General features: G+C 42.9%; 1 protein-coding gene across 1 annotated transcript in view; it reads left to right on the forward strand.

The window, feature by feature from the left end:
* Window positions 1-213: 213 nt before the first annotated feature.
* Window positions 214-23,778, forward strand: part of LOC109479626 (protein turtle homolog B-like) — a 30,628-nt gene continuing 7,063 nt past the window's right edge. Inside the window, exon 1 of the mRNA XM_019781612.1 lies at window positions 214-354. Within this exon, the coding sequence (XP_019637171.1) occupies window positions 285-354 (70 nt within the window). The 5' untranslated portion in view covers window positions 214-284. The remainder of the gene's footprint in view (window positions 355-23,778) is intronic.

A 23,778-nucleotide genomic window follows, 5' to 3' on the forward strand; every position in this document is an offset into this window, starting at 1 on the left:
TCCACCCAATACGTGCTCTCACCGGCTCGGAGATCGTAACACTGCGCCTGTGGGAACTACCTTATTCTTCCCTGAAGAAGGCCTACAGCTCGCCTTCCGGGCTACTATTATGTAAAGCATATCGGTTTTCTATCTCGACGAGCGAGTACGAGTGCGTATATACGGTAAACAGTTCGTGCTCTGAGGTTCTGGAGAGAGGAACTCAGCCCTTGAGTGCTACATAAGGCGAAGAGGTTGACTTTTCTCATTTCTTCTCATTCCTTCATCGTCACTCGTCTTACAGGATGACTCCCCACCGACCTTACATGGTGGTGTTTCTCCGACTGGCTGTCTTCATCAACCAGTACGACTTCGGTAAGTGTCGGTGTCTTACATGTATGTCTGGATGACTACATTTCTTTATAGTGTTTCAAATGCCTTAACGGGATGACGGTGCCCCCGGGTGTCAATGCATATCCTCCGCTGATTCCGTCAGATCAGCGCAATACTCGGCAGTCTCTAAGGAAATAACTGTCTAACGGTATATGAGGGATGGTGGTATGCATCGGCAACGTGACAGGTGTAAAATATTAGCTGACACTTCTGTCATTGTTTTCTCTTCATCGTACAATATTTTACAACCTAGGGCCCTTTTCACTTCATCATTGTCTTATCGTATTGGATATTACCGCATGAAAAAGGTAAACAAACCACATCGTCTGAGAGGATATTTACAGATTGTTTGGCCATCAAGATAAGACACGGTGGAAGCGAAGCACTATAAAATGTGATTAACAATCAAAGACCGTGTAAAATAAATGATTCAGTGCTGATCAATGTTACATTGGGTTCTGTCACGCTCGGCACGTGTGAGTTTAATGCATGATCGACCTGCAATAATACATCGAATCATATCATGGCAAATGTTCATCCGTTCACGTCAGTCTCACTTAAGTGTGGCTGATATACCTGAGTGTAAAACACGCAATGATTGTGGGCAGAGTTAAATCCATCACTTACAGCACGTCAACTCTTCACATGATTCACTCAGGAGGAGTTAGGATAAAAGGTTGACACGGTGAAATGTTGTTGAAACCAGGATTGATATCTGCAGGCTTTGTAATCTTTTCATATGAAAGTTCTATGCCTCAAAAACCTTATGTGTGGCTATATGTGTGACTATATGAGTGATGAGTACTAAGAAGAGTTCTATAGCGATGCAAACCCCGTGCCCCTTCTTGCCACTTGTAATAGAAACATAAAACCAGGATAATTTTCGTGAAATATCGACCACCGAAAGTGGAGACCATAATATAGAACAAAAACCTTATTATAACTCTGCGATCAATCAACTACCGAGGTGAAAACCTGCGTTTCGTCTTTAGAGGTCTAACAGAGACATTTTGTGCTTGGAGAAGGGTCCCTTGATATACAAGAAAGATTTCACCACAGATGCATGTCTCCAGGGATGTAGAATATAGGTCCATCAGAAAATACGAATTTGAAAAGGTTCCATGGCTTATTGCTCTATTACATGTCCTGGGATTCATTTATCAACAGGCAGGTGATATTCGATTTTTACCCTCACGCCATTATGTCTCGAAGCACTTCATTTCTTTCCCTGGCATTCCTGAAGGATTGCCCGGATCGAATTTGTAAATAGACCGCCACGTCCGTGTCTCTAGAGATTCACATGTAATGAGGGCACATTATTGTATTACTCCTCTATTAGCCTGCATTTGCGTTCGCATATCTGCAGAGCACGTTTTGCCAGAGATAAGTTGTATTCAGGAGAGGTGAGAAGCTTTGAGACAAGCCCTGTCTTTTGAAAGCTTGGCGACTAAATTTTAAAGTGGACGAACCCCCTGGGAAGTAAATGATTGGGAGAGAAGTGAACATGACCTATGAGGCAGCTTTCCCATGGTTATCGACCTTGCACTTAACAGGAAACAGCGCGAGAAAGAGAATTAAGATCCCACCAAACCACGGTTTACTCTTAATTAAACGAAGCGCGGCCAGCCTGAGTGAAATTCTGCGGCTAAACGAAATGGCGATTAAGAACTTCTTTTCCTCTCTAGTGGTTTGAGACGTCCCATAAGGTCGAAGAAAAGCCACCTGCGTACCCACTCTTCTACACGGAGAATCAATTAGTTACTAATGCTCCAAGTCTAATAACTCTCTGCGTCTCAGTAGTCTTGTTTTAATTAGAATCTGCGGTCTGATTGCTTTTTTCGCAGAGCCACTTGTCACCAAAATTCATGAAGTTTACTGTGTAATTGCGGAAGAAGTATAAGTAATGCACTTGGCAACAGAAAGGTACATAGAATAATGATAGCAGTAGGCATTTTAAGACATACTGCAGAATATTTTACTCCTTAGAGAATAGGTGGAATGTATGTTGCATAAACGTTTGCCACAGAGTCTGGCAATTATGATTATTACAAAGTCTAATTCAGTACTCATTTACAGAGAATGCTGACATATTCAAACTGGTGGAAATTATCGAGAATCCTTAATTGGTTCACAAATCATAATCGCCAGGTCTGCGGGTATGAAATAGTTATTATGTTTACCGAAGGAAAACATATTGTTTCTTCCTCTTCCTCTTCTCCAAACAAATAAGGTCAATGACCTGAACCAGACGTCTGTCACGGTGGTAACTAGTGTTGGGTTACATCATGTTGCAATTTTATAGGATGCAATTTTATAGGAGGAGGGATTTAGACTCCTGTAACTATATTATATGATAAGAATGTGTTTGAGTAAGAATTAACAGAGCAGACTATATGCGAAGGTAAACATTGTGCATTATGCTTATTGCAAATGTTACATTTCTAGTTCTTAAATGTTTCATCGGGGCTTCGAAAACGTCTGACAACATGTGCATTCCAAACATGAATTGTTCTGTACTAACAGAGAGAAGAAGAATAGTTCTATTAGGTTTTGATGGTTGTGAAACAGGAGCCGCCTGCGGTGAGAAGATCAAAAGGTGATATGAACATGACTTAAATGATGACCTTGGAAGGAAATAGCGCGAGCAAACGAATTAAAACCATTCTTTATGTTCTCCACTGGCTGGGTGTAGTTAGGTCTGTCTAGCAGCTGGACAAAATATTGTAGGGCGAAACATAAAACAGAGAAAGAGAAAATTTTGTTTCCTTTTGGACTTCAAAAAATTGTCTTCGCTAAGTTGCATATCAATCAATAGTTTGTGCTTATAAATCTGCAATTCTCATGCAGTCTCTTAGTGTCACTGACGAAAGGTACTGTATGCTACCTGAAACATCTGACCGTTTCCAAAATCATATCCAGTTGCTTGAGTAACTGTTTTGGGCGTAACGTTTGGCTAGATTTCCACAGAACTCGGTCATTTATCGAGCAAGACAGGTCGGTCAGGCCAAGGGATGACAAACTATGGAATTCACACACTAGAAGACGAATATATACAGGTTTGAAAGCGTGCTTTCCGCAGGCATTGAGTAGCAAGACCTACATACCCACTTGACTTATCGCTGGGAAAAGTACACGGTTCTACTCTAGAGAACCTGACGTTTCAGCTGCACGCATGAGAGCAATTATTGCCCTGGCGTCGGCTCAAGATGTGTGGGCTTCTTTTTGTAGAAGTGAAGACCGTTCCTCCCATTTGTGAGATGAATGTAAATGTGGCTTAGATGCCCATGTATCTATATTTGATGTCCTTAAAACGAAAGATTTGCTGCCTTCCATGTTTAAAATGCTTGTTTTGTTAGAATAATTAAATGTTTCGTTTTGGGATAAAAGGGTCAAACTCCGTAAACAAATATTTAAGTATTTAGATACACATATGTAGGTATTAAGAAATGGTGAATGAATTGAGTGAACTTATAGATGTAGAAGTGTATCCCTGAATAGATTCATCAGGTTGGTAAGTCATTGAATAAAGACACTCTTTTCAAATTCAAGAGTTTTATTCAGCCGACGTTTCGGCGACCGTCTATCAACTACCTCAGGGCAATTGTAACTGCTTCACATTGGCCATTGAGTCTCTTTATTCAGTGTAGAGGTATAGTTTGTAGAAGTCTAGACGTATTATTTTTCTTATGTACACTTTTGAGTAGATATCATTCTACGCTTCTGTACAGAAGTGTCCCCTAAAGTTACTTTCACTGATGACAAATGACATGTACGCATTTGGAGGCACATGAAAGTATGGGGTCTCCTGTAATGGCCGACCTAGGAGCTGCACCCGCGTCAGTGATACGGCCGTTACTAATGCACAGGGGCAGGCAAGGCGCTTTACACCTTGCAACCTGATACTTTAGGATCATTTTTATCAATAAAGGTCAGACGAAAATACGTCTATGGGGGATATACAGACTTTCGTCCTGCTTTTAGAGTTATCTGCCAGGCAACTTAAGTGATATTTTATGTCGCAGGTGGTCACCGTCTATGAGTAGAAAAATGGAGTTAAGCTTTTCTGCCTTAATCATATCCACTTTGTGTGTGGAATGAAGTGCTGCAATTACGGTTTACGAGTTCCAGGTACAAAACGCAAAAAGAAGTGACACAAATTGCAGGAAGGTCGGGTACCATAATCACAAACTGGGTTGCTGGACGGGTGGTACATGCTCTGCACGTCGCCAGAAACAAATTGAAGCGGTCCCTGTAGGCAGCAAAGGGAATCGCAGTAACGGCGTAAATGTGGGCAAAATTACCCAGTGGAGTGTGAGTTTGGGTGTGTGCGCAACGTCACTCATAAGACAAAATGGAGTTACAGGGAAGTGGGGGGAAAGAGACAGGGATGTTTCGTAAATTTCTTGTTAAGCATTAAGGTATGTAGAGAATGTGCTGACTGCGAAAAAAACTTTCCTGAAGAGAAATATCTTTCATACTCAATCTTAGCCAGTACCAGTTCTATATCGATGGTTCACTGTTGTCATCCCGAGTGGGAGGAACCACCTTTCCTTTAGTGATGAGTTTCTAAATATCGACAAGTCCCGGGAAGGGAAGGATAAGAAAGGCCGTCGAGACGGCGGAGGTTGTTCTACCGGAAAGCTGAGTAATTTCCCCGGCTCAGCTGGAGCTCACAAGGAAGTTATAAATAGAGAATTCGGGCCAAGAAGGCTTGGACCTGTCATCTGCCTGTATGTTGTGCACGTCGGTAGGGAAAGGGTGGATTTGTAGCGCGCCCCGCTGGTGATCACATGTATTACCGGTCTTAAGTCGGGGACGGGGAATCTATTCTCAGGTGGATGGCTACCAGGATGAAGTACTGCCCATGTCGGTGTTCTCTCACCTCACAGGAACCTCTACCATAATTCTGGTACGACTCCTGAGTTTTAAATGAAACATGCCGTCTTATGCATACAAATATAAGAAAATGTTTTGAAACGCCGCTACTAGTAGCTAACCTACGCGACAACAGCATCCATGACGTCAAAGATAACTTTGTTTCCTTACCTTGCCTTGTCCTACCCATAACTTTGCTTCAAATGTCTCCAAAGGTGCTTGACTTCGCGAAATCTTACTGCATCTCATATGTAAAATAAATTTCCAATGAGTGTAGGAGTTTGGCTCTAGCTCCCAGTACGATATCTTTCCCGGTTTCCCAAGAACGGTGTTTAAGTTGCATAGACAATCTTACCATGACTTTGGGGGAAAAGTCATTACCAGTTTACGGCGCTCATTTGCCTTTTCCTCACATATCGAGCTGGCTTCATTACAGGGAGACGTAAAAAGGTATTATCGGCCGAACCGTTGGGCACACATCCGATCAAAAAACAGGCCCCAAGGCAGGACGTGTATAGAAATGCCGTATTGTAGAATAAAGTACGACTTGGTGTTTAACGAAAGGACGGCATCATATATACTCCGTCAACAGATTACCATCTACCTCGTCACTCACATCCCTATTTCGTTTGATTTTAATGGAATGAAAGGATGGACGTCGTCTAAGATTCATGTTCCAATGTGCTGAATAACGGTCGTGGAAATATCGTATTCGCAACAACATACCCATTACTATTGTTATTGGGCCATATTGCACCCGTAAGGACTATTTCAGTATAGTATAGGAATATTTCCCTCAGCTTCCTTGTCTGGCATCTATTTCTCACACGGCATCAATACTCTTGCAAACCTTTTATAGGAAATACTAGTTCTCTACATCTGTCTTAATTAACTTGTTGAGTTAATCCCCACTTGTCAACCAGTGCCTCCCTTACCACTTATAAGGATTATTTCACATTTCTATGCCATTCCCCTAATCTGCTCTTTCCAAATTATGATAGAAAACCTTATTACAGCGCTGCCTTTTACAGTTGCTGTACGTAACGTGTTCCATAGGCATAAAGCCAAAGGTCGTGATAGAATAGATGGAACGGATTGTCGCTGAGTTATTTAAGGATTAGTCCTCGCAGTAAGACATACTGTTGCTATGTTGTCTAGTGGCCTGACCAGTCTACATGTCGCCAACGTCCCTTTATCGAGTGTGAAAGTCATTTCCAGCAACGCCGGGAGTTTGATTTTATCACCTTTGCTTTTTACATCAGGGATCGGCAGTTTTCATTGCCTTTGAGTGTAGCGTCTGGCTCAGTGACAAGAAGGATTCTAATCTCAACCGAATCACTGAGTTCTAAGTCACAACTATAACTATGTCCCCTTCATGTGTAGTCTCGAGTGATGTTGTGGTCACAAACGTACGTCCGAGACCCGTTGATCTACGTACCATTGTTACTTTTCCTTAAGTTACTTTTTCGCTCCAATGCAAACCTTGGACCATAATGACCTTATGTTTTTTAATCAGTACTACGTTCAACTCGTAATGGGGATATTTTAAGACATATTCCTAAAGTATTGACGAAGTAAAACAGCTCAAGCACCCGGAAATCAGCTACTGGAAGCAAGACCACACACCACGCAAAGGTCCTTGTAAGTTCGGCTGCACAGAAACATGCTCGTTAAACAGCTACCGCGGCTTGACTTGCTGACATCCCGGGAACATTGCGGTCAGACCCAGGCTTGTTCACCCTTAGAGGCCTCGTTAATTCGACCAAGGGCAAACGTGATCAAAATCCTCAAATTCCTACAATGAAAACATTAGGAAGACGCAAAGTTAGGAAGTCGTGCACTTCGAACTATCTAAGTGAAAGAATAGAATCCCACTTCAGGTTGCATCAATTAATTTTCTTCTTTTTAGGTCAATTGGTGGTAATCTTTCACCATGTAGGTTTTAATTAGACCCACAGCCGATTGGGGGTTTCTAATCATTACTCAAGCTGGAAGATGTCAATTTAGGGAAGCCAAATGACCATACTAAGAAATATTTATTAGCAGTAGACACGGTGGGGGGATGGGCCTTATGTAGATCTGATGAGGGGTTCCCTCATGGTAGATTCATGTTTCGTGATCAGCATCTACGTTGGACCTCGGCGCTTTTAGGGTCATTCATCTGTCGTTGCCCCTGCTCACCTTACTGTTATCCTTTCCACATCTTCCGCATTGCCGGGTGTACGAGCGTATGTCTTCTTTGCTGAAAGCTATAATGATGTTTCTGTTTGCTCGTGTATTATGTAACATCTATCAGTGTGTTGATTCAAATGGCCTGCGGCAGCAGGCTGAGGCCCATTGCTCAATGTAAATCACACCGCAGGGGACGATCAACGTCATCGCTCACAAATCTTCAATCTCTGTTCGACGCCCGAAGCTGATGAACGGATTCACGAGGAGAAAAACGTCTGGGCAGAATACGCGAGTGGCCAATTTGTAAATGATCGCTGGTCGATCAATTTCGGCAAATCGATCAGGAATTCTCACGTGAGAAGGTTGGAACTATTGTTAGAACTCACGAGGCGCTGCCGGCAGCGGACCGGTCATTGATGGATGCGGGGGTCCGCAAGGCAAAGTCGCGCCTAAGTTCCCACTGGTAAATCTGACATCTATTATACAGCACGGAACTTTCCCATTTGTGTCAGCGAAGTAATTGTTAGGAGCGCTGTGAGCCCCGAACTTGCCCCCGCACTTTTCCGGAAACTTCCCATGGAGTACGAAGTAGAATTGGCAGATGAAACAGTCATTGGCAACGCCCCAGTTCTTCATTGAACTTCCCGTCGCATGTTTGAATCACAGCCCAATCTAATTGTTGAAGGGATGAGAGTGTTGAAAGAGGATGTCATGAATATGTCAGTGTATTGCAGCGCTACGTGCTATGAAAAAAGGGCATAACGTATTTCCATTTCAAGTCCAATATATGCATATTTCACCATGACCCTGTGACAGATCTTTGTTCAATACCACTAGAATCCTCTCCTGTTCACTCCATACTGACCCCAGTCTCACCTTGCCCTCATTTTGACAGTATCTAACCTGCTGGTGGTCTGACCATTACAGGATATATTATCGTCTCCCACAGAGTACACTTTTATCGTACACAATCACGTGTCTGCCAACAGATGGTGCATGGCATGAGGTCTGTTGAGTGAATCAGGTAGAGGTACAGGTTTGTCCGGTGGTTTTGATGGTGTTACTTTTGTTGTTCGGTTTCATTACATCGTAAACCTTCGAGTCCAGTTGCCTTCAGTTCTTTCAGAATAACAGGAATCGATAATCGTAATTTCCTAGTCCAACATCATATCTTTCTAAAGAATGTCAGCTGTGACTAAGCCTTTTGAGATTCCTCTGTTCCCAAAAGTATCAAATAGATAAACATCAATTTGATGTTAGGTTAACTGCATTGGGTATCTGCTATTCTGATCTGGTATCGCATCCGCGCAAGAATGTTAACAGTATGCAGTGTTGACAGCCTCCATATATAAAGATACATTGCCAACAGCGCTTTCATCAGACGCATGTAATTTACATAAGAATGGGTACTCGTAACAAACTACTCAGCAGGGACTAATAAACACTTTACAATATGCAATCAAACATTTATGTTTTACTGTAAACTACCCAGGCAATAAAAGTCCAGTTCCAGACATCCTGTAGAGCATCTTCAATCGCATAGGTCAATGAATTGGTCGGAGGCCAGGGCTGTAATTCAGTATAGATGTTTATACTGTGGTATCCAGCATACTGAGATTTGAACTGTAGACGAACCTTTATGTCTGCACGACTAAGGAAGGCATGTTTGAAGGAAGAAACAAGATGGTCTGATGTGATTTGATGTGATGTGAGATGGGCATGGTTAACATGCTGGTCAGGTTCCAAGTCTGCTGGTTAGAAGCTCCTTCAGAAGTGTGTTGCGCAGAAACTTCGTCTACCAATGTTTGAAAGTTTTCTCTGAGCCAGTCCATTAGCAAAGTTAAAGGGCGGACGTTGTGAGCATACGTACACACGTACGCCGTACCCAAGCCTCTATTACAATTACAAATGTACAGTGTCCTTCAAACTAGTCCCAGTGCTGACGTCCCCTGTCAAATGGTCAAATGGAATAGCCATTAGCCCAACCACTGTAAGCCTGATGGGTATGTAATTAGTCCGGTACCCATTAGTTTCTGTGGCTCCCTGACGTACATCTTTGTACTGCACTGGACTCCCATTATCATTGCAGAACTCTGTGATGCACAAACTCTACAGGAACACCTGCAAGGTATACCCTCGAAGGTTTACAAAAAGCTACACAGGATAGACGTAGGTAAAGGTGGTATCCATGCCATCTAGTAGAAATGGCCACACAGGCAATATACAGGTCGAGAGCTTTCGAGTACCAAAATGACATGGTCTAGTCCACGACCATATGTACTGTAGATCACCAGCCGATGTCTCTTGTGTTGTTTCATCACTGGTATGGCAAGGGGGAAGAGAAAATGCTCTACTACAATGGCAACGCTTTATGTGTACATAGTAAAAACATCCGTCTATTCCGGTTGGCGAGGCGGTCTGTTTCCCATGCCCAAGACCTGTGCCAAGTGATGAATGTCTTACGGTGGGCAGGGTCAGAACGATGGGAATCTCATGAGGGCAAGAGTCATACATCATCCACGGAAATCCATTGTCCCATCTAAATCGATACCCCAACTCCACTTACCGTACATCTGTGTTTCCACATATGTCATCTATATTACAGTATCGACATCAGCGCCAGGGTGCAATCTGTCAGGACTAATGTCAAAGTTTGGAGAAACTTGAGTGTGAGGATTAAAGTGCGCCAAAATGCAACCGTTTTCTTATCAAACAAAGCAAATGTTTTAAAGCACTTTTTAAAAGACTATGCCTTTCGCAAATTCTTGCCTCTACCGTTATCTTAGTTTGCAGACGCTTGAAGAAAATCTAGGTGGTTTGGTCTTATCTTTTACTTCTATATTTCTTTCCAAGAAAAGAGCGCCCAATAAGTGAAGAGCGCACTTCAAAGTCAAGGGTTAATCCCGAAACACTCTAAGCGAAAACAAAATTTAGGCCCGGGCTTATGACACACGATTTCTAAGATTTCTCAAGTGTACATGGAGCCATCCCGTCTAGTGCTGGTTATTTGTCTGGTACCCGCCATAATCAAAAGTTTTCTGTTTAACTATGTTTTGAATATATCTTATACAGGGCGTGAATACGCAATAAGATTAATTGTACTTTACATATTTAATCAGATTAATCTGTATACGCAGATTTGGTATCCGAATAGACTTTTCTGTCATGAGCAGCAAATCTTTATATAATTACTGCCATAATTCAAAGTTATAGATTTCGATTCCCAGGTTCAAATAAGGTTTTCGTGTAGGACAATTATATTTTAGTATGAAATGGGATGAAAGCAACTGGGGTTGACAAGTTCTCCTTGGCATCATATGCTCAGGTTGGCATACTCAGTAGGGACTGCATGCGGCAGCGGTTCACAATGAAGATAGATAGGAAAGACAATAGATACTGAAGGTATAGACTGATACGTACAGGGGGACTACTAATGTAGGGAGATGAATTATAGATGGATGAATATTAGGAAATATTTGGGCAGATAGAACAATATATAAATAGAAAATATCCACAGTGTTCTGGGACACACATTGTGCCTCTTTCATTTGACTTAACTACTTCCTCAATTCAATGTTACAAATGAATACATTGTCGTGGCTTTTCTAAGACAACCAGATCGATTACTGGCCTAAATAAGTTTACCTGGCCACTTGATGTCTGCTAGTGTATCTAAGAGCAGTATAGGTAGGCAGGTAGTTAGATGTCAATTGTGACATGTACTAGTAATTGTTACTGCCTGTCGACACTATCTGTTTTTGTTGGATTCTAATGTACAAAGATATCCGATATTTTTATTATCTAATGCTTCGGTCTTACATGTCGTTATCACCGATTTACAATAGACATATACCATGGAGAATTCCAGATGCCTTTTTGTCGGATTGATATTGCGCCAGTTCCTTCCACCTGCCAGACATGTTCATTCCCTAACGGTAACCAAGGTCAATGCCACTATTCAGTTCACGGAATAATAAATGGCACAGCATGAGTGAAGGACGACCTAAATCAATGTTGTTCTGTACAAGGCTACCTCACAGCCATCAACACCAGATAAAAGGCTACAACATGACAGCCACCTCCCCAAATGATGGATGGCCGCGTACCGGCAAAGCTAATGTCCCCTTTCAAGTTGTTAGAACATGTCTGATTCCATCTTCGTACCGAACACGACACGGATAATGGAGCTTTGTGCCGTTCAGAGTGGGAATGACTGAAATAACAGCTGAGGAGTTCAGAGCTGTTCCTTCAGGACTGGTCCTAATCCTTTGTCTAGTCCACATCCGTGGCAGAAACCTTAATGGGTCTGGTTTGCAATCCTAAACATCGTTCTGTTGTGTCTTGAGATTTTGACGTGAGATACATCAACTGCATTGAAAACATAATTCAAATCCTCATGGAGTTGTCTAATTGCAAAGGTGGTCAAACTTTCTACTTACAATGCGACAGGTCCATATTCATCAATGCCCATGGAGACTACTGTTCTTCTGGAATATGAAATACAAAGCGTTTCTGACATATGAAATACAAATATACTGATGTAGTAGTAGTAGTAGTGTTTTATTTATTCAGTAATTACAGATTACACTAGCATGTCATAATACTTCTGGCTGCCCTTTCGCTGAATTGGAGTGATGACATTGACAAAACGTAGTATCCAGATCAAAATAACAATACTTGAGTAACAGTAGAATTTGTGTTGAGGCCTCGTCTGTAACTACCCGTCCTTCCACGATAAGTATAGGTTATCAGGCCTTGGCAATGTGAAGGCCGTGTGCGGAGTTTGGCTTGTACTAACTAAACCACACAGATCGATTCTGAGGTATGCATGCCCGAAGCCAGGATTCTGATTGGGGGGATTCTTTCCACCGTCTGAGGGACCATCAAGAGCCGAAGGCGCGAGCTTCCTAGGGGGGTCTGGAGAGTATACTCCTCCGGAAAATTTTGAAAATTGAACCTTCTGAAATGGCATTTCCTTAATTTTTTAGAGGATTTCAAACACACAAAAACAGAGATAAGTTTTTATCCAATGACAAAGTGAGCAGTTTTTTCAAGGACTTCCATCCCCACGTGATACAAATCCCACCTAGGTTTTTAAAGAAAAATTTCGGACCTTTAGATAAAAAGTGGACCTTTGGGCCTTGTGTGGGATTTTTCCGAACCCCACCCCCCTGTCTACGGGCATGGTATGTCTGGTAATGTATCTCTCACAGTTACATCGCACCTTAGTGTTTTGTTACTTGTATCATTATCTAAACGCGAGCACCAAAATTAGTGTTGCTTTGCATCTGGGAATTCGTCATACGCAAGGTTGTCAATGTGGCAGACAGGATACTTTGGCGCTGCGTGTGCATATTTATAAGTGCACAGCGAGAGATAACTCTCCAAGAGAGAATGCGCGGAAGATGAATGTTTTAGGCAAGGATTGGATTGCACGGTGGGGCATAGGACAGCTTGTATATTGGATTTGTCTATTGAAAGGTAAGACGAAAGGTCATACATTGCAGTTTTTTGCGTGTAAGTTAGGATATATTGATATTGAGAGCTGGTACGCAGTAAGGGATATTGCAGACAGGTTGATATGGTGGTACGCCTTATAACGCACAGTGGGTCACAGGGGTTGTATGATTTTTATATCTTCTGAGAGAGAACATACGTTTTGTTGAAATAGGTTGGCAGAGTATAAGACGCATTGGTAATCATAGCATTACACATCATTCTAAGATACTGTACTGTAATCATGACGGGTTAAATGGACTGGTTGTTCACGTTGGGTGGCATGGTAAAGGCAATCTATAAAATAAAGGTGGAATTTACGTGTTGAGGTTAGGAAGGCAACAACCTGATAACAACATGCATTGGGAACGTAGAATTATTATCCATTTTACAATCAGTTTTTCTGTCGAGTTTGCTACATTTGTAATACATGACCATACTGTGAAACTTGATGAATGCGGGATTTCAGCAACATAGAATAAGGTGCCAACCCACGAACATCTTGACTTTCTACTTGATGTCTATGCTACAAGATTGCCTGAAGATTGCCAGCTCTCGCTTTACTTATTCCGGCTTGAAACTGTTCTACCCCCTCCATCCAGCTCCAACTGATGACCTTGTGAGATATGCTCCAATCGATATTCACGTCCAAGTGCACACGCTTTGGCGGCCGGAAAGGCAAACATGATCTTCGTGATAATGTGGCCGCACCAGCCAGACCGGCCCGTATTGTCATCAAATATGTCGTTAAATTGAATTAGTTAAAAGGCAGACGATTGTGTTGTCTGGACCAACATTTAACAAAAACATCGCTTCGCACGCTGATATCACCCCGAACAGATCGAGATAACAAGACGCTCACATCAAAGAATCCCTGATGCCGGCTCTATGGATTTGGCCCTGAAGCGTACCAAAAGGCCAGGTGCTGCTAGCTCGATGACCGAGCAGCGATTCGTATCACGAACTGTCAGCTCAGGATTTCGACCAGTTATGCTTCGCCCTGATTTACGAAAACATCGCACAATCTTCCCGATTCAACCTTTGCAAGGGGAGGACTAAATTTGGCCCTTACGACCATTTAACGAAATCCTTTTCAATAATCTTCTGCCAGTGATTGATGAAGTAATCTATATGCCTAGTGGAACTTGAGCCCAAAAAAGGCTGTACTTCGTGCATCATATCCACACCGCCCATCGTGACAAACCACCAGAATCATGGCAGGGTTCGCTGAGGTCGATCTGCTGTGGTAACAGCGGCGGCTCCTGCTGCCGTATTGGGTGAGGACGTGGCTTGATTGCTGACCTGTGAGCCCCAGAAGCAATCTCACCAATCTTCTCTGACCCCATAATCATAACGGAAGTGCAGCCGTTTGTCAGAAAGGTCCTGTTTGCGGACCAGGGGTCACGTAAGCGGTGCGCGATGTTTTATCTCGGGAAAGCAGATGTTTGCGCACTCATCCCCCGGAGTTCGACCACTCGCCTCTTATTATTCTCGGGGTAGTCTCGACCTTTCTGCACGCCTTAGCAGGAAGTTCCCACTGGTCGATACTGTATCCTCCCGGCGCCATGGCCGCCGAACTGCCGTCTACTCTCGGCTTTTGAGTTTCGCGTTGACCAATTTGGGCGTCATTTTCCCGGTACGTATCTTAAAGTAACGAGCACCACAGATGAATTCCTGTCAGCTATGGGTCGTCAAAATGTCAAAAGTCTCATGAATAGCTAACTACCATGACAGACAGTGGTTACAGCCAATCTTCAAGCTACTGAGCGTCGTCAGTGAAGCTTAACAAAATGGAATGGATACTCTTATCTATGATAGCAAAACGCCCTTGTCTAAGACCCTGGTGATTAATGATGTTACCCACGTACATCGGGAGGTGGCGTGTTGAGAATATCACAGTCTGTCATGTTCACCTTTCACGTTAATGAAGCCGTAGTCATACACATGAATATACAGTAACAACTGGTTATCTCTAGTGTAACACTATGTTTTGAAGTTCACTCAACGTTACGCGTTCCTGTAAGCACCTGCCACAAGTTGTTACCTGGTTCGTGGAAATACGCCATCAATCAGCATACGCTAAGTTATCTTTGTTGGCCCCAGATGATACTTAAGTTAAGCATTGTCTGCCTAATGTACCAGGGGGCATTTTCATTTTCTGTCTGAATGCTTCGCACAACACTTTTTGAAAAGCTAATTTTGTTTTAGGCTCAGTTGAGTGGCAATGAAAAGCATTTGATGAAGAATAGGCAGGATGTACCGCGGGTGCCTTGATCCTCTGCAGCGATAATGACGTCGTTCCGCTTCCTGCCAGCTCGTTCCCAAGTCTGCTGTCTGAGAACTATATTAGTGCGACTCGTTCCCCTCATGTGCGAGGATTATGGCAACTTTTCATTGTTGTTTCATAGTGCAGTACGAAGATCATCTAACGGCACAACTACGTACGTGTTTGATATCAGGCGTACTTTCTAACGACTATGGGCTGCTGTTCAAGCTTAAAGCCACGCTCCTAAGTATATATTTTTTCTCAACACACCATAGCAGATTCAGAGCATATTCTAAAAATGGATGTTACTCCAGCTCTGGATGTTATAATGAATTCCGGTCACGCCATATGCGTAGACTGAATAACAAAGTTCTTTATTCACAACCACTCGCTGACGTCTCAAAGACCGTCTGTCATCTTCATCAGGGCAATTATAACTGGTAGACTGTGCACTGAAGCTAGGTGTTACTCGTTTCCTGTGCACTGAAGCTGAGTGTTACCGGTTGACTGTGCACTGAAGCTATGTATTACTGGTTCACTGTGCACTGAAGCTAGATGTTACTGCAAACAATGTAGTCCCAAACGTTAAGTAATTGTGAAATACACATATTTTGCTACAAAAATAGACGTTTGAGGATCAGTATAGTAAACTAATCAGATATAGACATACGGATGTCTCAATAGTATTGTGCGGCTGTGCACATTAAAGCTACGTGGAATGTAACAAAAACAAGCCTTGTCATCAGTTTCTGGAAAGTAAGGACACAATAACCCATCATTTTCCCGAGCTGGTCCTTTTCCAATACTAGCAGCGCATCATTTGACCCGAGACGCTGTGGGGTGTGTAAGAAAAATAGAGTTATAAATCATAGGTTACATTGTGTGGAACCTGGGCCGCATCAAAAGCTCCTATTACTTTCCAGCCACCAATCTGAAACGGAACTGTCGATATCAAATCAGACGACGGGTCAACCGTTATGTACTCCAATAGAAGACCCTTTCACGTTACCACGCGGCAGGGAGTAGTTTGTTCACAAGGCTATTGGTGTTATCGATTCTATGTCTGAGTTTGAATAGATAGTTGTGCATTGTTCAAGCAGTGCTTTTGTACTTGATATATACAACATTGGCTTTGGCAATTGGGCTTTCACTAGAATAAATGGCGGGTAAGAAATGTATATCATTCACTGTTAAGACATTTTTATCGTAGCAGTTGGTAGATGATTATGGTTGGGTGAACTTTCCATAGCCAGATAGGAGACTATATAACCTGCTATTTCTCAGTGTCACGAGATGGAGGATAGTAAAGTTAACGAAACCGTACCAGCTATTGACCGTGTTATCGGCGCGCGCGCAGTAGCCAGTGTCAGGGGAATACGCGTTCTCAGCAGGAAAGGTCGCCTATAATTTGTTGGGCTTGCATGATGTAGTACTGACACGGTACCTAGTGGAGTCAAACGGTTTGCGTGCCATTTTGTGTGTTGTCTACTATGTTATTTAAAGTTAATGCAATTAAGGTCTTTACGAAACGCGGTGACGATGACACCGTCTCGTTTCATCAGCTCTTCCAGTCTCCATTGCCTCTCTGAGTCCGTAAACTTGCATGAAGAAAGTTGGGTGCGTGCGTGCGTGCGTAAATACTAGTAATCACGACCAGCTATCCCACGAGCTGCCAAGCGACATCTAGTCATCCTGTAACATAGTTTTGCTTCAGCTCACGGTGGGACGTCTCTCAGTCAACTTAGTACCACGCCGTGTTCAAGGCCGCCGATCTGTCTTACACAGTTTCCCTCAGGCGAGATAAAAGTCGTGCCGTACAGCGGCGCGGATGTGGCACGGTGCCGGCGACGCCTCCACTGGGAGAGACCGACAATGTCTCTATGAACCCGGCTTGGTCTTCATCCTTTGAAAATACAACTAGCAAACGTGACCGGAATAAAGTCGTTGGACAAAGTTTATAAACACAGCCCATACAAGAAGTCAAAATAGTTAATGGCAATCAAACTATCTCGATAATAAATCTATGACTTTTTGTTCAATAATCAAAACTGATAATAATCAACAAGATATATCTTTAACGCCTTGATTTGAGTTACTTCATGACTTCTGAACGTCATTCCTAGATTAATTCATAAATACTTTAGACTACCCCTTTGTTATGAGGACTGATTTGAGAATAATTGATGACGGTACGGCAGTTGGTTCCTTTTAATAAAGATCTATACTGTTCATTTCCAATATGCAGGTTGTCAAACATACCCACGTCTTCTGGTCATGTCGAATTAGCCCTGCTTCGTGATGTCTGTTTTTAAAAGTTAACGCCAAGATTTATTTTGACATGAATACGGGTGAATCGATACGACACAACAGCTCAGGCGACTGGTGCTCTGAAACCTGTCGTGTTTTGAGCCAACTACGTCGTGTTTGGATATAGTTTGTGACAGATTGATTAATCCGTTTGAGACTCTATTCAATACTTGCTCATTTCCAACTTGGTCCATTTATCCTCTCATCCACAAAGCCAAAGGGAAGCTTAAATGTCACGACAGAAGTAGAGCATGTTTGGCCGGGTTTTCGAAATTGGATGATCTGTTATAAGGCACCAAAATGGTAAAATGTAAATGCTATGAGACACCTTGGCCCTTATCCACGCTCTGGGCTCGTGTGAAAACGAAATTAGCAAGGCCGCTGCCTCTTTTGTAGTATGCTTCATGTAACAGTCATTTCTATTTATAAATCCCATACCTCTTCGTATTGCCATAAATTGTTAAACTGGTTCCTTTCTTACGAGTGGTGATGGCAGAATAATTGATGAATGAATGTATAACACAAAATGTCCTTTGTCCCATTCAGTAAAGATCAATAGCATGACTTTCCAATATGCTGGTTATCACGTCCTGCCAGACCAGGTATCTATCACTGTCCGATGTGTTCCGCTGACTTGTAAAGGCTCTATTAAAGGCGAACAACAAAAAAGTCCATAAAGTTGAGAAAGCGTAAAGAGCACAAAGGACCAAATTGGTCATGCACAATGTATTCGATGCAGTCTGTCGTGTATGTGGTTCCTAATAGAATGTATTGATTGGATTTTCTATAGAGTATCATAAACCAAGAGGTAAGAGCTTATGTTCACAATATGTATTGATCTTGATGTTACTGAATAAATCACCAATGTGGCAGATACTACAGGACTTGGACCACACAAAAGACAAATCAGGATGGTTGAATGTCAGCCACCTCTTTGACATGTAAGCTTAAGGCGAACTCATGCAGACGTTTTGAGGGCTAGACAGAGACCTTGAGGTCTCAACCCTATCTCGTGGGGACCAGACGTCCTGACGGTATTCCCACTGCCACTGCCTCAATTCACCCCAATTACCGTAGAATCCTTCAGATCAGGCCCGGTGCTGACCGTGTATTTGGCCGTAGGGTACCGCATGTCGTTAGCATGGAGTCAGCTTTATCTCTGTTCGCCAGGTTGTCTTCTTCTTTCTAAGGTTTACCGTTATTGAGATCCTCGAGCTCAGCGACATGACTTGCGGTTAGGGTCATGAACCTGGGCACATTTGTTCTGCCTCAGATCTGGCTGAGTGAAAGATTCAATACTGAAGTCGACTTGGAAGCTCTGAAGTTCAAGCAGAATAAATGGCGGCTTGTTAGCCTGTTAGACCCTAGGGGGGGCATGGAACTGTAATGCATATTTCAGCGGAGAAAAACAAATGTCACTATTTCTAGCATCAGTCAAGAATAAGTTGCTAAGTAGCTTCAAGAAAATCCTTTGATAAACGACGCATTAACTATATATATGGCTTTTCAGAGCACTGGTGCACTCTTGAATTAAATCCCTCCGCATTGATGTACATGGTTCGCATCAACCAACTGTACTACTACTCATATAAAATGGAAACCTAGACCATATCGATCGTCTTTGAAAAGTAATGGACATTTGCAGATAGGAACGCGTTTACCTACATTATCACCGTCACATCAAAGCGGTAATGCACTGACATAGACGTTTGGCTAAGCCTCTTAAGTAACTCACTAACATTAGGCCGAGGAACAAATGGAGAGAATGTCACATCAAGGTTCTGCCTGGCTTACTGGATCTCATTTATCTCTAGACGTGCACGCTGAGAATGATGTTGTTGGGTTGGAGGTGAAAAAGCACCAACAGTACCAGAACGACAGGTAAATTTCTCTCCGTGTGTGTGGGGGGTGAGAGAATCACCTGGACATTGAGTCCCTGTAATCCAATGCCCTGCCTCCAAATCAATGCGACCTCCCGACGTGTGCCGTAAATTTCAATCGCTGCCTGTCTCGTCTGTTTCTCCGTGACGGAATGATTAAACTTGGAAGCAGCGTCTTGGGAGGCAGAATCAACGTTACCTGTCTGCGTTGTCATAGTGACCGTTTCTAACTGTGCTCGAGGGCATATCGATTTTCGTTGGTGTCTCCACCGTTAGCACACGGGTGTAGAAATCATTACAAATGGAGGGACGTCGTGACTGTAGACTGATGAGTTTGCACTTGTCTTGTAGCGATCAATGTCAACGTTTACCAGGAGAATTTCCGTATTTCACCCCACTTGTCTCTTCCGCCTCTCGTTCAATTTCCTCTACCCGTGTTTGTACAGAAACCTGCATGATGAGTAAAGAGACTCTTTTTACACAACCAAGTCTTTTATTCAGTCGACGTTTCGGTGAACGTCTGTCAACTTCCTCAGGGCAATTCTGACCGGTTCACATTGCACTGCAGTTACAGGGAACTGTATCTACAATGCGGTCACAGACATACAGGAGTATACATATATACATAATTGTGGTGAGTTATTAAACAAAAGCAGTTACAGCGAACATAGAACAGATTCCACAATGCGGTTCCAAACGTACAGGAGTGTAATATATACATGATAGTCATTCAACAAGAGTCTCTTTACTAAGTGACTTACCAACCTGATGAAACTATTCAAGAACCTGCATGATGTTCAAAACTACACTAACTCCCCATCTGAAATTGGATTGTCAGCGCATATCAGAAAATCTGCGGCGAGATTTTACCCTTCCCTGAAGCAGAGAATCGAGAAGATTGCATCCAGTCAGTCGTAACCGTTTTCAGCCAATGATAGTCTATAAATTTAATGGATTTCCGGTACAAGTACTTATTTTACTTTCTTTATCTCCCAGGGGAGGACTCTGCTCATGATCTAAGAAAGATAGTTTGATCTCTTCGTCACACATGTTGATTTCTTTGCTTGTGTTGGCTGAAACTTTCACTCCTGCTGAAGAGCTCGACAAGATACATGTATCACTGACAAGAATGTCAATTTACATGCCAGAAGAAGGAGAAAAACAATATCTACTTCATAGCCCTGCGCTCACGGTAGAGTCATAGTTGGTGCACATGGACCAAGTTTAATCAAGTTAGAAGAGCAACTACTTTCAACATTTGGCAAGGACAAATAAGGTCATAACGCTCGAACGCCGTACTTCTAGGCGCCTTTCTCTTGTATATCGATCCCTTAATTGCAAGGTTGACGCTTAATTATCTGTTACCGCGTAACGACGACACATCTTAATTGCGTTTACGCTGCGGGCTAACTCCTCCATCGATACGCCGATACCCCCTGCATACTTCATTAACGACTTTATAGATCCTGCTCCATTACCCAGGCTTTTACTGCTTGATAATGGAATAAGTGTGGGAATCCGTCAGCGGGTAAATGTAGAAGTTGTATCCGCCGAGTGTTAGGGCGACAACGTTCGATTACGAGTAATAAAACCGTCTGCAGATGTCAATACGGACCTTTAATGGCACGGCTGGGAATGAGGTGATCGTGTGTCATGTCGCCAATCACCCGGCCTGTTCCTGACCAAGTTCACTCAGACGCGACGCGCTGCCACTGTGAAGCAATGTGTGCATCGGTGAGGCGTTTGTTCCAGTTAACCAACTGTCAATGGGCAAGGCGTAGCTGTAGAGCTTGAAGAATTGGTTTCTGACCCGGACTCCATGAGACCTCCCTGTGCAGGCGGGTATTCAGAACCGCTGCAGATGCGGAGATAAGCTCCGTCCGGTCGTATCTCTGAAGGCTACGGACGTAAATGAAATATTTATCTCCTCTCAGCTCAGCACGGGATAAAGTGGGGTTATGTCCTCTGGCCAGATGGGTTATATAGTGTGGTCCTGCATCAGATTTCTCAGTATTATTCTCTAACTAGATGCAAAGAGAGTTTCAGCACACATTGACTGTGGTGGCCTTTGCAATGGGAGTGTGGGTGGCAAAGTCATGGAGCACATTGGAGGGCGCACTGAGGTGTGTGAAATGAAGTGTGCCGGTTTATTCTACATCCCAAAGGATGTAAAGAGAAAGGATATGACGTCTTTCAGAATAATAGAAACCGTAGCAAGAAAGCTGCTTCTTGAAATGGAATAGAGAAGGGAAGTCTGAACTAAGGAATAAGGAAATAGAAGCTAAGTTACCAATGGCTAATCTAGCTTTAATTGCTACATAAAGTATTAAGATATCCCTCACGTCTATTTATTACGAAATAGAATTAGACCATACGTAGTTTCCTTCAGATGAAGAGTAATAGTCTCCTTGGAATGTACATGCAAATGCAACCGGAAAAGCGAGAGAAATCACTCTGCCGGTGCCTTGTTAGGCTTCTTTGATATCCCATGTTGTGTATACATTTACTTTACAGTCGTGTAATGCCTGTATTGCATCATTGCAATGGATGTTGGCATAACAACAAGGGCAACTGGATGCTTAATGGACTTTAATGTTCCACCGCTCCCCTGGGGCACTACAGCAAAGTAGATAATAAATTCAGCCCTTTTCACCTTTCGGTCATGCGGCAAATCACGGCTTCTATAGGTCATCAATCAGACGCCGTTTCCAGTAATGAGTTTGTGAGATCAAAGGCCAAGCCACTTTGTCAAGAACTGTGCTGCCGTTTGGTCAGACCTTGCTGGTTAGCTGGGAACATTACACCAGCTATAATGGCTTCCCGACACGCCGGTTAGCCCTACATCAAAATGTTTTCATTTGGGTGACTCTGGGGGTCACAATATTTCACCAGAGTTCATGAAATTGAATGATACAAGTATATTATAACTATAGATTGTCAATTGTTGAATGCACGCTCAGTAGAATATGTCAGGGCCAAAATTGATCTCAGAAGACGAGTTCATCAACATGGGTTAATTAAACCCCGTTTCTTCATACTCCCCAAGGCGTAAGTAATCGAACGTAATGGCGGAAATGAATCTCATAAAACATCTATCTTCTATTTGTGCACTCCCGGTACGTGTTCAGCGTTAAAGGCACCCAATGCAATTTCAAGGCGGCAAAACTGGAAATATTTTGAATAAGGCAGTCTGTATGATATTGATACATACTTTCTCCCACATTAGCACATTTGAATCAGTATTTCATACTTTAGGCATGTAATACTGCAGAAACAAGCCCCAAGATTTAAATAGTCCTTTCTTTTCTGAGTGGTACCCTAAAACTCAATCCAGGTCCCTCCAGTAACCGTTTTTTTTAATTCCGTAAGAATTTTTGGCATTTGTGCTCCATGAATGTCGATATACATTGGGACAGTGTTGACAATGTGGATAAGTGACTAGAATATTGACTTTGAAAAATCTGGTCTCCAAGCCCTATAATCTGCAGACAAAAAAGGGTCCAATGTCAGGTAACACTAATTGTCCAGTTGCTGCCGTATACGGCTTAATGTACACTATTCAATATGAGGGTGTGGTTATAATGTTTTCCGGTTTCAATTTGTAGGAGGGCATTCTGGAGACTGTGTATTGGCAGTATCGGATGCCCAGGTCACATCAAGGTTTCCATCCCGCCTCCTCAGGGCCCACACTGACAGATGAATGATCGGGGGGCTCAGCCCTGTAGAGGACATTACGTCAATCAAAGTCACAGCAACAGTGCTGTACATCGCGATATGGGGTGACGTACTGTAGAACCTGTGCAGTTAGGGTAATCCTGCCATCAACAATAGGTGCTTCACCCCTATATGGATCTTTTTTATAGCCTGTTAAGTCTGCCGTGCCACTGAATCAGTGAACCATATTGGTTCAATGGGTAATTTTGCATTTCCGTTTTCAATAAAACGGTAGCGATCTGGCTACTTGTGCAGATGGATACCTGGAGACTATGTGGTCAGAATACAGAATACTTTAAGTCTGACTCTGGACATGGCTGGTCAACACGAAAAACAGTCTGCAATTCCAATAAGCATTACACAGAGATCAAATTTTCAACGACCACTGTCGCCTTCATCAGGATAATGAATGACAAATCACTTCAAAACGTAATCTCGCGAGAGTTACGGTTACAGACACGTGACCTTATTCACACGAGACTCTATGGAACAATTGACCAAAAGTGCCAGGGAGTTTATATCGATACACCTTTTGTTGACAAACGTCCCACCAACAGACTATCAGCTTTGTGAATCTGTAGCCCCGTGCCCCGGCGTCTGATAACCTTTCTCATCAGGAACTGCGCACGTCCGTTTGTGGACAGCCGTGACAGGCTACCCCTGGGGATAATTGATGGCACTAACAGTCTGGTCATA

This window comes from Branchiostoma belcheri, unplaced genomic scaffold, assembly GCF_001625305.1.
Source record: "Branchiostoma belcheri isolate BF01 breed outbred unplaced genomic scaffold, Haploidv18h27 scaffold5, whole genome shotgun sequence".
Classification (NCBI taxonomy): domain Eukaryota; kingdom Metazoa; phylum Chordata; class Leptocardii; order Amphioxiformes; family Branchiostomatidae; genus Branchiostoma; species Branchiostoma belcheri.